Consider the following 14046-nt stretch of genomic DNA (forward strand, 5'->3'; position numbering starts at 1 on the left):
ACAGTTCTATTATAAAAAATGGGAGCATGCCATGTTCAAATACTATCATCTTGAACAGCTCACGCATCACAATTATGCATTACAAATGGGTCAACAACACCTCACACATCACAATTATGCATTACAAAAGTTAAGCTAGCAAGTAGACAAAGAAAAGAAGCACTTTGAGAAAAAAATCAACCACAATAATAATTTGTTTATCCAACTAAGAGCATGCCATGATAAAATATTATCATGTTCTTGAACCTAGCCCCAAAGTCATATTTTCCACTACAATGGACAAATACATAAAGATGATAGAAAAAAGTTTAGAAAAAAAATCAACCCCAAGAATAATTTGTTCATCCAATTAAGAGCATGCAAAATGTTGTGACAATCTAGAATAAAACTGAGCAAGTAAACACAAAACAAAAAATATCCAAAGACCGCATGAAAGTGCCTACTAACCGTCTCCCCCGACCAAATAAACTGAAATTTTATAACTCGATTCTTCTTATGATGTGCAAGAATATGCAAAAACATTGCAACCTTTTCTTCCACTCTGATGTTTCTCGTGTCTCTTAACCGGCCGATTGATTTTAGTAAGGAGCATAATAAAGTAAAGGTGCGTCTATCCATCCGGAGCTGGTCAATGCATGCTTCATCACTCGTATGTATTAACAGGTTAAGATTATTATACTATAAATAAGCCCTCCTAAGAACAATTCTATCCCTATGAAGATACTTTCGTCTATGCCTCTTTTTAGCGTAATAAACTAGCACTAGGGGTGTAAATGGATATTCGAAAATTCGATTACCGTCTGCATCCGAATCTGATTAAAGCGAATATTATCCGGATCCGTTTCAAGCGGATATTATCCGAATCCGTTTATGAGATATCCGGCTCTTAGCGGATGCGAATCTGGTAAATGGTATATCCGATCCATTTAACATCCGAATCCGAGAAGTAAATCCCTTTTATTTATTATTAATAATATCATTAATATTTATTTTTAGTAATGACACACTATCTTTTGTTTCTAAAAGAAAAGTGAATTTTCTTTTTAGAAAAAACAAAAAGAAAAAGTGTTTTGGGCAGGAAATGAAGTAATCTCTCCTTTTAAGGGCATTCTTGAAATTTGACATGGCTTCTTTATGAAGCAACAAATCTGGGTTGTAGGATGAAAGAGACAAATGGATGATGGTGATTGAATGAAGATGTCATAGTTTCTAGAGAAAAAAGGCCATAGTCATTGATGGTAAATGGGCGACTATAGAAAGATAAAGTGCTGCAATACAATGTTCGAATTTACCGGATAAACGGATACGGATAATATCCGAATTCGAACAATATCCGACGGATACGAATTCGGTAATAGATATTAAATATCCGTCAAATTCGAATCCGAATCCGAATTCGAATAGTGTATACTGTAATCGAATTCGGATATAGCCATATCCGATTCGAATTCGATCCGTTTACACCCCTAACTAGCACTACCAATAGGAAGAACATCTTGAGTATTCCCATGTACATCACTTCCACTGCAATTAATACTTCAATATCCGACTCAGAGGGACTCATAACTACACAAAAATTACACAAAGATAAGTTAGATTTTAAAATAACAAATGGGTTTTGGGGCTCCCAATTTGATTAATCAAACCGCTTATGTGGTAGTCCACAACTTAGTGGATAAACAAAGATATCATTTTTAGGAAAAAAAAAGTTACAGATAATGATGACCATTGTGGATGATTTGGTATCTGTTGACCACCTAGAGGAATATCTTACTGTTGAACCAGCAAACGAGTACATTCAGAGCTGTGATATTGTGGCTTTCAATAAGATCTGTGAGTATATTTTATTTGCACAAGTTCTATTATATATAGTTAGACTCTTTTAACTTTCCAAAATCAGGAGATTGGATACAAATGGAGTACCCCGAACCAAGAGATAAGACAAAAGACATAATAAAATGCGGGGAATGCTAGCATTGCTGTGTATTCAAGGTGCAGTTGCAGACCCTGCATCAGCTGCTAGCGTTCCTTATAAAACTTAATTAGATTTTAACTTAGAAAGCATGAGTTAATTGCAAATATTGAGTACTAATAAGCATAAAGCATGAGTTAGTTCAACGAGTGACATGTTGTAAACGTTGCAAGTTACAACATCCCACAAAACAGAGCAGCAATTCACGAGATGGTCTAGTAGTTCACACTTGGCAGTAAATCCCTCAAGAAAACACAGCAATCTTTAAGGAGACACAGTTGTGCAGACTTGCAGGCACATCAACCCACTCTTGAACGCATCAGTCCTCAACTAAGCCTTTTCCCAAACTAGTTGGGGTCGGCTCACACACCATATACTTTTTTTCTCGAACAAGAAAATAGAAGAAGATTAGGACTATGAAAAACTAAACATATGGATTAGGGTCCGCAGATTTCAAGGTGAAAAAAAATAATAAAAAACCACAGAAGTGCAGATTTCAAGGTGAAAAAACTGGGGCATATTTTTCTCAAACATTTCAGAATCTAGTAAAAATGAAAAAAGAAAGAAAGAAGGAAGAACCATAGAAGTAGAGGGGAGGGGGAACAAAAAGCATAAGATTCATACCTGGAAAAGGCGAGAGAGAGAGAGCTCGGGTGGAAGGGAGGAAGATGATGGCGTTGATTTTGACGCTTGAGAGGGAAGGAGTAGCCAATATCGATTAAAAAAAAAAAAAAAGGGGGAGAAAAAACCGAGTGGTTATTTTTGCCGCAATTTTATCCGATTCTGGGAATCAGAATACCACCCCTCTAGGCGGGTATCAAGTTGCTCCAAAAACTCCCTCCTCCTTTCTTCCCACCTCGTTAAAAGCTCCAAACCGTTCATTTGTTGGCCTCAATTGGCTTGCCCATAAAATCTTCTTCATAGGTTAATCCTAACCCTCCGATCTGTAGACGGACAGTACAACACCATATATAAACCTCTACAGATTAACCCTCCGATCTGTAGACGGACAGTACAACACCATATATAAACCTCTACAGATTGAAGAGTTAGGACCATCCAAATGGAGATTATTTTTGGGAGAATGTTTATTTACATTGGGGCTCAACAAATGAACGGTTTGGATCTTCGAAAAAGTTTGGCCCCATTAAATTTTCTAATAAAAACATGTTATGTGGGATGTATATGTAGGTGCATGTTTTTTTTTAAATAAAGTGGGGCCCACACTGTTCAATGATCTAACCCTAGCTGGCCCAATGTAAACATGACATCCCCAAAAATCATGGGAGTAGACCTAGCAAACGGGTAACCCGGGCGGGTATGGGTACAACTCGTGCGGGTACGGGTAGCCTTTCATGAACTCGGAACCCACCCGGGTGGGTACGGGTATACCCACAGGTAACCCAGGAAATTTAAAGAAGAAATTATATATATATATATATATATATATATATATATATATATATATATATATATATATATATATATATATGAGGAAAGTGAAGCTACACCGCCGGCTTAAAATACGATGGGCCCACATTGTTTTGGTGATCCAAAGAATTCATTTGATTGGCCCTCACATAGATAGGGTGTCCACCAAAAATCAGCTCCATAGGATCATCCCAACCCTTCAAACTGTTGAGGCAAAAATGGACAACAGTTAAGCTGGCGGTGTAGCTAAGTTAGCTACACCGGTGGTATAGCTTCACTTTCCTCTATATATATATATATATATATATATATATATATATATATATATATATATACGAAAAGAAATTATATGATGAATGGGTGTATGAACACATAAAGGTGGTACGATGGATGTACAAGCCTTGATATATAATCCAACAGCAGCTTCTTAACAAGTCAGCTGTTGTTGGATCAAATATCAAGGATGGGATGATGAGTACATGTTTATACGCTCATTTATCATACAATTTTTCATTTACTTTAACAAATGTTTGTTTTGGTACAACTAAAGATACCAGTCACATGGTCTGATTGTTTTGACTTGTTTTGTTTGCCCACCCACATAGTCTATTTTTTAGTGTTTAGTGTTTAGGCCTTAAGAATAAAAAGTTGAAAACCGAATGGCGGGTAACCCGCGGGCACCAACACCCGACCTAGACCCACCCATGGGTCACGGATACGGGTTGGGTACGGGTCTTTTTTTTCGCAGGTATTGCAATTGGTACCCATACCCCTGCAGGCCTGGTGTACCCGCGGGTACGGGTCCCATTTTGCCGGGTCTACATGGGAGGGGCGAATTCGTCATAGGATAGGGTAGCCCCAACCGAACCCAACCCAGTCCCCTTCACATATCACCTGACTCTCTCTCTCTCTCTCTCTCTCTCTCTCTCTCTCTCTCTCTCTCATAAGTCTCATTTACACAATCCGTCCAGACTCTCCTCTATCTTACTATAATTTGAAATTCAAGCTTAGATCTAGCTAAACCCAACATAGCTTAAGCTAGGTCTACACCTTGAGAAAAAGGGTTGGAAACCCTAATTATCTAGGCTTTCTCTCAACCTCGGCTACTTCAAACTAAAAATTGGAAAGAAAACAAAATTATTGAAGAAAACTTGTTTCAAGAGTATTCCGGTGAGTTTGTGACATGCTCCGGCAAGAATTCCGACGAGATTTGGCGGCGCTCCGACACCTCAAAAATCATCTGCGGCCAATTCGATGGAGAATTCGAATAGGGGGATCGGACTAGGCTTTTAAAACCTTGATCTCCCTGTAAAATCTCTCCGGCGAACAAATTCGAATTTTCTTTGCATATTTCTTCTGAAAATAATGATAATGAAAGATTTGGTTCTGAGAAAATGGATTTCGTGGTGTTTTTATTATTTTTTATTGATTTTGTAAATAAAATACCTTTTTCCGATAAATCAACAAAAAATACCAAAACACTACGAAATCACTGGAGAAATTTTTTCTAGACTTTAAACATTGAGTAACTACTGGAAACCAAGTCTCGTTAATTTTCAAATTTATTCGATATATTTTCTAATTTTTCTCTTGAAAAAAGGTGTCTTTTAAGGGTTTTTTATTTTTTAAAATTGATTTTTGGGAAAATTATGACTTTGAAATATGTTTTCCAACATTGTTCTGATGTCATGAACACGAAAAAAATATAATATTTTGAGAAAAAACATCATCCTAAGATAGCTATTTTTCGCAATTTCCGAATATCTAGCCCATTAATTTCAATTAAATCTCAAACTTCATCGAAATTTCCTAAACCCTTAGATCTAAAGTCCGATATGATCCGATAGTTCTTTTAGGCTAACTAAATAGAACCTCGTATTAAATTTTGAGATGAAACGGATGTAAAACACCCATGTAAAACATAATTATAAACCAACCAATGCAATATTGAATTAAATACGCATATTTCTATTAAATACTAAAATTATGCAAAAAAAATATAGAAAAAAATCCAGAAAAATCTGAGAATAGAGCACCTACCTTCAGTGACGATCCGATCCGAAACCAAGAGCCTGAGAATCCGAAAGCGTTCGCCAGTATAGAATCTAAGCATTGTCTAATACTTTTTCTTCTTTTTTTATTCACCAACGTGGAGAGAAGATGATTGAGAGATGACCGCTTTTCTCAGCGCCATAATCAATGGTTGTCAATAGCCCAAAGAGTCTCAAAGAGATGACCTGACTACTATTATGTAATATGAGGAGAGAGAGAGAGAGAGAGAGAGAGAGAGTTGGACAAGATTTGAAATCGTGATTTTTTTTTTCAAGTGACCGAATGATGCTTTTTTATAGAAAAAGAATCCTACCCCCTCCCTAATTCCTTAATTAAAAAAGAACCCCTATTTAATAAAGATAGATAACTTTTAAAATGGGCCCAAGAGAGATAATTGCACATGAGATAAAGATGAAAGAAAGAAATGGTTATACAGTCGGTTGCCAGGACTCCAAGAACTATCCGATTCAATAGTGCGAGTAATCCCAATAGAAATTGCCAAGTTGAGAGGTATGGCCTAAAAATCAAAGTAATAGAAAATAGTTGTCATAGAGATTGCTTCAAGAGACTCATATTCAAACACCCGCTCATTAGAAACAGTTATATACAATTTGAACTGCTTCATTTAACAAGAGGACAAAAGTGGGCTATTATGGATGATAATAAAAAACGATCCAACGGATGCCCTTTTCTTGTATTTTTTATAAATCATGATTCCAACTCCAAGACAAACTCCGTTTGAGTTTGTATTAGAAAAGGAGATTCAACCCATTCATTCCTCTCTGTCTTATGATAAATTCCAAATGGGTCCCCTTAAGTTGGTTGAATACTAAAAGAGATGTTATTCTTTCAACTCCCATCGGAACTCTTATTAGAAATTTTATACGGTGCAAGCTTGCATAATGTGGTCCGTACGGTATAGTGGTTAAGAATAATTTCTATTAGAGCAAAACACCCTATATTGGCCAAATTCTTTTAATAAAAATGGTGGACTCCCACCATGGTGTTAACCGAATTCCCACGAAATAATAGCCGAATTCCAAAGGATATAGTGGGCCCCACTATACAAACCCGAATTCCACGTAAATCTAATTCCCCTATGTAAAGACAAAATTAAAACACTTTGTGGGCCCCTAATTATGCTAACCGAAACTTGTTGGGAAATAAAAATCGAATTTTAGAATTTTGCGGGCTCATTTATTTGGGCCAAAATCCATAGCAAACATCAATTTTGAAACTCTAGCGGGTCCACTCATTTTGGTCGAGACCCAGTGGGTGCAATTCAATTCCTTTTTGCAGTAGGCCTTACTTGAGTCTCCAGTTCGAATTTCTAGTATAAAAATAAGGTTTCCCACTCCCAGTCCCCGATCGAATTCGAACCTTTCAATTTTCCATGGAAAAATGTAGTTAGAATGAAAATGGAAGGAAATAAGAAGGATGAGAGATGTGAATTGATGGAAAGCAGTGGAAAATGATCCTAAAATGGAAAATCTTTGTTTGCTAAAACGCAGCAAAATGGGGGTGTCTACAGTACTAGTTCCTTGCTGATGACTACGCTCAGGTGACTTGTAGTGATTTGGATATCGACCATTCTTTAACAGGTGAAAAGCATTCTGCTGAGGCTTGAAGATTGCGAGAGCAAATTCTAGACTCCGCTGGGGTAGTTGATTTTTTGAACATTGACTCTTTTGGAAAGTGAACTCATTTGAGAAGTTTAGGAATTTGGCTCCAGATATACTCGTATCTCTCTTATTTGAACTTGCTGAAAACATTAGCATCGATTGCCTTTGTGTGCTTGATATCTTTTATGACGTAAGTCATAAATGATGCCCCCAGTGTATTGTACTTCCATGACAAGAGTTCCAAAGAAAGTTGAACCAGGGTAGGTAAGGAAAATTTGGATTTGCATAGGTTCTTTCTTGAATAAAGATAGGATAATGGTTGAGCCTGAAAATTTCTCTTTTCGTTGTTGTTTATCACTTGAGGTTTCCTCCTTTCATTGACCACCGCTTGAGGTTCGTTCTTTCCACCACTCATCGCTTGAAACTTGTATATTCATCGTATCTGAACAGGATTTCTTGTCTTTCTCTGATACCTAAACCAGGGTCGATTCTGATTTTTTTTCACTTCGAAAGGTATACACCAATTCTTCCAGTGTCAGACAATTTGGACTTTGAAAGAAAACAAATACAAATGAGGAACATACTTCCAAAGATTATCAAAGAGTATGTACGTTATTTGAGGGACTCGACTCACTTTTGATTCACCCTTAGATCTGATGTGTTATTTTTTATGGTAAGGCTAGCCACTCTCAAAATAATCTCGAAAATCATGTCAAGAGGCACTAATTTCCTCTATCAGAATTTCCATCATGGTTATTACCCCTTCAGATTGTTGAGTCTTAATGCCCCTAGTTTAGAAATATATCAAACCAAATCTCGCCGACACTACTCAGATTCCGAGATCCTGCCCTGTTTGAAGACTACTTCTCCATCTCATTGATTTCTCTCTTTGCAGGAAGTCGCAACTACTGTCTTCCAGGTTTTCAGTCTTGCAGAATACTTATCTCAACTCTTGCCTAGAATTCTCATACTACTCAAACTCAGAATTCTTCATGACTAAGGAACTCCTTCTACTTCTCATTAGCTCACTCATTATAGGAAGTCTTCGCCTTTGACTAGATTGTCTTCTCGAGTTTTCAATCTAGCAGACCGCTACCCTTGCTTTTGCATAAGTCAACCCCTTTGGTTGTTGACTTGGCAAGCTCATGACTTTATCTAGGCCGCTCTTTCGGGTTTTCAATGTAGTGGGTTTTCAGACTCTCGTTCTTTTCCTTTCTTTCTGTTTTATTTTCATTCGCCTTGAACCTTCACTTGTTTCATCAGAAGGACTTTCTAGGTGGGCTTGGGTTCAAAAGGGTAGGATGTTTCTTTAGTTCAAACGATTTCGATTGAATCTGGTCTAGCCAGATTGCCTACTTACCCAAAAAGTGGAGGATCAGGTCATCGTAGTTTGCCCTTTTGGGGTTTAGCAAAGAATGATTTAGCTTTTAGTTTCAAAAAGATTGAAAGGGAATCATTTTGCTTTTATTCCAAAAGTTGACTGAACCTGGCAAACCAGGCTGCCTACGTACCCCTGAAGAGCTGGGGATTAAGTCCAACGTAGTTCGGGTGCAAAACACCCTTGGTTTATTATGTGTTTGAAAAACAATTGTTTGATTTTAGTTTTCGGTTCAAAAGTTTACAAATGAATTTTCTGATGTTAGGATTTTAGCTATAAAGGCTTAAACGTCCAAGGATGGCCTCCTGATGTTTTAATGTACAAGCTCATTGAGGAACAAGGTTCAATTGCTTTGATTTCTTTTGTCGAGGAGTTTTGCGGTATTTGCAGGTAAGACTTCAACCACGACGTTCAACTCTCATCTTGGAGATCTCGAATCCATGTCCAAGATTCCACAACTCTCAATAGTCTCCAAATGCTGAAGACGATTCTCATATTCAATCTATCTCATTGACTCCATCATCTGAGTCTTTGATATTCCTACGGAGTTTTCTTAGGGACACATTTCCTTTTCCTTTTTGTCTTTCTCTCATGTTTTTCTTTCTTTTGGATGCACTCTTTCTTTTGGACATGAGAATTGTCCCTGCTCTTTGAACACTATGACTTGAAATCTCACCAAAATGCATAACCTAAGTATTCTTTTTGGGGATCAAGTTCTATGAATGCGACTTTGTATCTGAAAGTCTTCCCCCAATGTCTCCATCAGCTTCACTTGATGCTTGATATTTCACTCTCTAGGATCTTGCTTTTTGACTGAATGTCTAAAGCCAATGAAGTCTTGCATTGCACCACACAAGACATTATCCTGGTTTATCCTTATAGGATCAAGCAAGACTACCTTGAACCCCTCTAAATAGGTTTATCGATTCTTTGCGCTCATCGGGAGATAAAGTTTTTCCAATCCATCTTTTCCGAGCTTCGGATTTCGATACCACTATCGATAACTTCGATTTCTTCTTGGAGTGGCTATGCTAGACGCTCTTCCTCTCGTTTGACCATCTTTCAGATCTCGAGGGGAATTTCACCTGCATCCTCATCTGAGGAGGGTGTTTTTAGTTATTTAAACATTAGATCTAAGAGTGAATCATAAGAATACTGATAACACTGGAATCAAATCTTTATTGAATTGGAAACTTCAAATACATTGATAACTATAGACGCGCCTCAATGAGCTCTACATCTGATTTAACAGAAAACAAAACACTAACTCTGAATGAACACAACTGACAAACATGGCATTTTTTTTATTTTTCAGTATACATCGGATACACGATATATATGCCAATTATTGCTGGATTACAAATAAAACAGGTGGAAATGCTGGAAGAGGGGGGAAATATCATTTCCCACTACACAATAATAATAATTCCCCATCACACATATCATGCATTTTTTCAGGACTTTGAGCCTGGGGGGCATCGAAGGACGATGGTCTCAGCCGTGAGCCCTGGTCCGAACCCAAAGAGTACACCCCACTCACGTCCTTCCCCCACTGTGTCAAGTCCTTCCCGAACTGATCTCTTCCGCATTGCATCCATCACGAAGAGCACACAAGCGCTCCACATGTTCCCATACTCTTTTAGCACCTCCCTTGCACTACTCAACTTATCTGGCCTCAATCCCAATTTCATCTCCATCTCGTCGAGGATCGCTCGCCCTCCCGGGTGCACCACCCAAAACAATGAGTTCCAATCGGAAATTCCGAACGGCTCGAACGCCTCGGCCAATACCTTTCCTACATTTGTAGCAATATGTGTGGGGATCTCTGGTTGCAGGCTAAACACAAGCCCATCCTCCCTTAGGTGACCCTCTATGTCACCTTCAGTCCCATGTAACAACTTTTGTGAGGCCTTAACTAGCTCAAACAATGCGCACTCCACCATGTCAAGTGGGTCCGCCCCCACGATCACCGCCGCTGCCCCATCACCGAAAATTGCATGGCCCACAAGGTTCTCCAAGTGAGTCTCACTCGGGCCACGGAATCCAATGCCGGTGATCTCTGAGCAAACTACGAGAATTCGGGCCCCGCGATTATTTTCAGCTATATCCTTAGCTAGCCGAAGAACTGTGCCCCCAGCATAACAACCTACTTGGTAGAGCATGAACCGGTTTGTAGATGGGGAGAGGCCTAACAACTTGACCAACTCGTAATCTGCACCGGGCATGGAGGCCCCACCACTGTTACAAAATATGAGATGGGTAATGTCGGTCTTTGGTCGGCCCCACTCTTCGATGGCCTTGACGGCTGCTTCATTACCTAGTTTGGGCACCTCCGCATCCATCAGGTCTTGGCGCACATTGAGTGAGGGTGCACTATAGGCGCAAACGTTGGGGTTCACCTTCATTATCTCCTCTGTCAAGCATAGATGACGTTTCTTTATCATTGATCTCTCACCTGCAAGTAAAATGGATGTTGTTAAACTTGGAAAGACTCGGGTTCCTTCATTATAAACCTGCAACTCAGTGAGTTGACTCATGACTAGTTGATTCTTTGAAAGTGAGCCAATTGGGAGGTGATCTAGACAAAATTAGTTGCTCAGAATTTTCTTCTCTCTCTCTCTCTCTCTCTCTCTATATATATATATATATATATATATATATATATATATATATATATATATATATATATATATATATAAAGGAAACTGTTGGTGAGCTTAAGCTCACCAAACTTATGGTGAGCTAGCTTGCCCAATCACATGGGTCCCACATTTTGGAGAGTGATCCAAACCATTCATTTGCAAGGCCTTATCATAGATAGGTTTCCTCTATATATATATAGAGGAAACTGTTGGTGCGCTTAAGCTCACCAAACTTATGGTGAGCTTAAGCGCCCAATCACATGGGAGCCCACTTTGTTAGGATGATCAAAAGCATTCATTTTAAAGTCCCTTACATAGATAGGGGGTATACCAAAAATCAGCTCCATAGGATCATCCTAACCCCTCCATTTGTGGAGGACAAAAATGGACAGACTTGTGGGTTAGGATGATCCTATGGAGCAGATTTTTGGTACACCCCCTATCTATCATAAGGCCTTGCAAATGAATGGTTTGGATCACCACATGTGATTGGAGAGCTTAAGCGCACCATAGGTTTGGTGCGCTTAAGCTCACCAATAATTTCCTCATATATATATATATATATATATATATATATATATATATATATATATATATATATATATATATATATATATATATATATTGGGATTTGCTAGGCAATTCCGCGGAAATGATATTTAAACCCGTCAGGCCCGCATAAATATAGGGGACTAATATCCTGTTATCACAATTTGATAATGGCACTACTAACTTTGTTATTTTTCAGTTCTATTATTAGATGTTGTACCATCTTGAGTTGTTTAACAGTTGCGAAAAGCTCATTAAAACTGGTAAAACAAAGTGAGTCGTGCCATTATCAGACACTACTAACTTTGTTATTTTTCAATTCTATTATTAGATGTTGATACCATCTTGAGTCTTATAATAGTTGTGAAAAGATAATTAAAAATGGTAAAACAAAGTGAGTAGTGCCATTATCAGACAACGGTTGTGCAGATATGACACATGTACACAGGGAGGCAATCAGGGCTTTTGAATCGTGGAATCACCAAATCAATGACCTGGATCGCTGCTGGCATGTGTAGTGGGACCCATAAACTAGTTATAACGGGAGATTCTATACCGTGTGTGGTCGTATAGTCTAGTATCTTTCAACAAATACCATACAGCCCATTTCATGGAAATGATTTTTGGGCATAACCTATTTACATCGTGGCTCAACAAATAAACGGTATGGATAATCCTATGAAGTGGGCCGTATAGTACATTTTGGAAAATAGAGGACTATATGGTTCCGCACCAAATAAAATCTCTTATATTGGTAAAGAGAAAAAAACCTTAGGATGTGGGGGTGGCAATAATAGATGAAACCAGTGTTTAAAAACATAGATGCGGCCATGCGGGTGGCCAAGAAAAATCTTCTTCAACTCGGCGGGGGTGTGTCCAAGAACATAATTACCACAATGCTGTCTTAACTCGTTAGAGTAGAAGGAGTTTTTATTCACTCTACAAGTCAAAAGTACGGGTGCAACTTGGGTCGGGTTGGGTTCAAACTGTTGCTAAAATTTTAAGGTAAAAGCTCAACTTGAATTCCAAAAACTTGACCTGAGTTGCACCCAGGCAAAACGCAGGACGCAGCCAAGGGAAAAGGGAGTTGACTCGGGGGAGTCCAAGATGAACAATACGGATGAAACTAAGAAAAGAAGAAAACTGAAAGCCTACTTACACATTCGCCTGAACTTATCTTTTAGATCTACCATGTGTTCGCTATTAGTCATCTTGAAGTAGTAATCAGGGAAGGTGCTCTGATCCACCACCATGGGCGGAGTTGCGGTCCCAATCGCTAGTACACAGGCTCGGCCAATTGATCTAGTCACTAAACATGGGGTTGCATTTCCCTCGGAGCCCATGGTTGTATTGGATGATCCTTACAGGCTACTCCACAAGTCCTTTTATAAGCAGTCTCCAAGTACAAGGGATTTGCTAGACAATTTCACAGAGAGCCGATTAAAACAGAGAAAAGATTACAAGTGCAAGTCAGAGGCATTGATTGCCCAACGTGCATCTTATTTTGTATTAAGAAATAAGAAACAATATCTCTCTTGAAACTTCCGTACAGATATTTGCATTATATTACTGTGAACAGACGTGCTTTGTGATCACGCCATTGATCCCGTGGGCCATCTCCGAAACTATTTTCATTAAAAAATTGGCCTCCTCTTGTATTTCTGTTCGCTCGGAATCTTATGAACAAATTGGATGGAATATTTTAATTTCAGCGTCATTAATTTCAGCCAACTATTTTTCATTAAAAAATTAGATGGAATATTTTAATTTCAGCGTCGTTAATTTCAGCCAACTATTTTTCATTAAAAAATTAGATGGAATATTTTAATTTCAGTGTCATTAATTTCAGCCAACTATTTTTCATTAAAAAATTGGATGGAATATTTTAATTTCAGCATCATTAATTTCAGCTAACTATTTTTCACTAAAAAATTGGATGGAATATTTTAATTTCAGCGTCATTAATTTCAGCTAACTATTTTTTATCGTCTCCGTGTATGATCTAATAAATATGATGCAACCCAAATCCTACGGACTGATTTGTTTCTATTTTCTTGCATATCATTTAGGCTAGATTTATTTTCATTTTCTTTCATGCAAATTAGGATAGATTTATTTCTATTTCCATGCACGACCAAATAAGGAATTTGTTCATTCCATGCATAGCTAAATAAGGTCATTTAGAATTGAGTTTACTTTTTATATTTAGGTTGCCTTTAATACGTAGGTGACAATTTTAGATGTTTCTTTTCCTTGTATGAGATTCCATTTTTAGAATTCTTCCTAATCTATAGAAGGAGGTGGATGAGATATGTAATGGGACTTTTGAGTATTGAATGAAATTTGCCTTTCGCTTTTGAGTTCTTTTGAGAACTTTTGGTTGCTTGGATTAACACCTGT

The 14046-nt window shown here is 38.0% G+C and overlaps 1 protein-coding gene across 1 annotated transcript; it reads right to left on the reverse strand.

The window, feature by feature from the left end:
* Positions 1-9811: 9811 nt before the first annotated feature.
* LOC143887023 (chalcone synthase 1-like) lies at positions 9812-13058 on the reverse strand. The gene is made up of 2 exons (XM_077391150.1): positions 12806-13058; positions 9812-10910 (listed from the first exon to the last, which is right to left on the reverse strand). Exons 1-2 carry the CDS (start codon positions 12987-12989, stop codon positions 9910-9912), a joined length of 1185 nt encoding a protein of 394 aa, XP_077247265.1. The 5' UTR covers positions 12990-13058; the 3' UTR covers positions 9812-9909.
* Between the last annotated feature and the right edge of the window lie 988 nt (positions 13059-14046).

This window comes from Tasmannia lanceolata, unplaced genomic scaffold, assembly GCF_043159265.1.
Source record: "Tasmannia lanceolata isolate RefF3 unplaced genomic scaffold, GAP_Taslan_0.1 ptg000012l, whole genome shotgun sequence".
Lineage (NCBI taxonomy): Eukaryota > Viridiplantae > Streptophyta > Magnoliopsida > Canellales > Winteraceae > Tasmannia > Tasmannia lanceolata.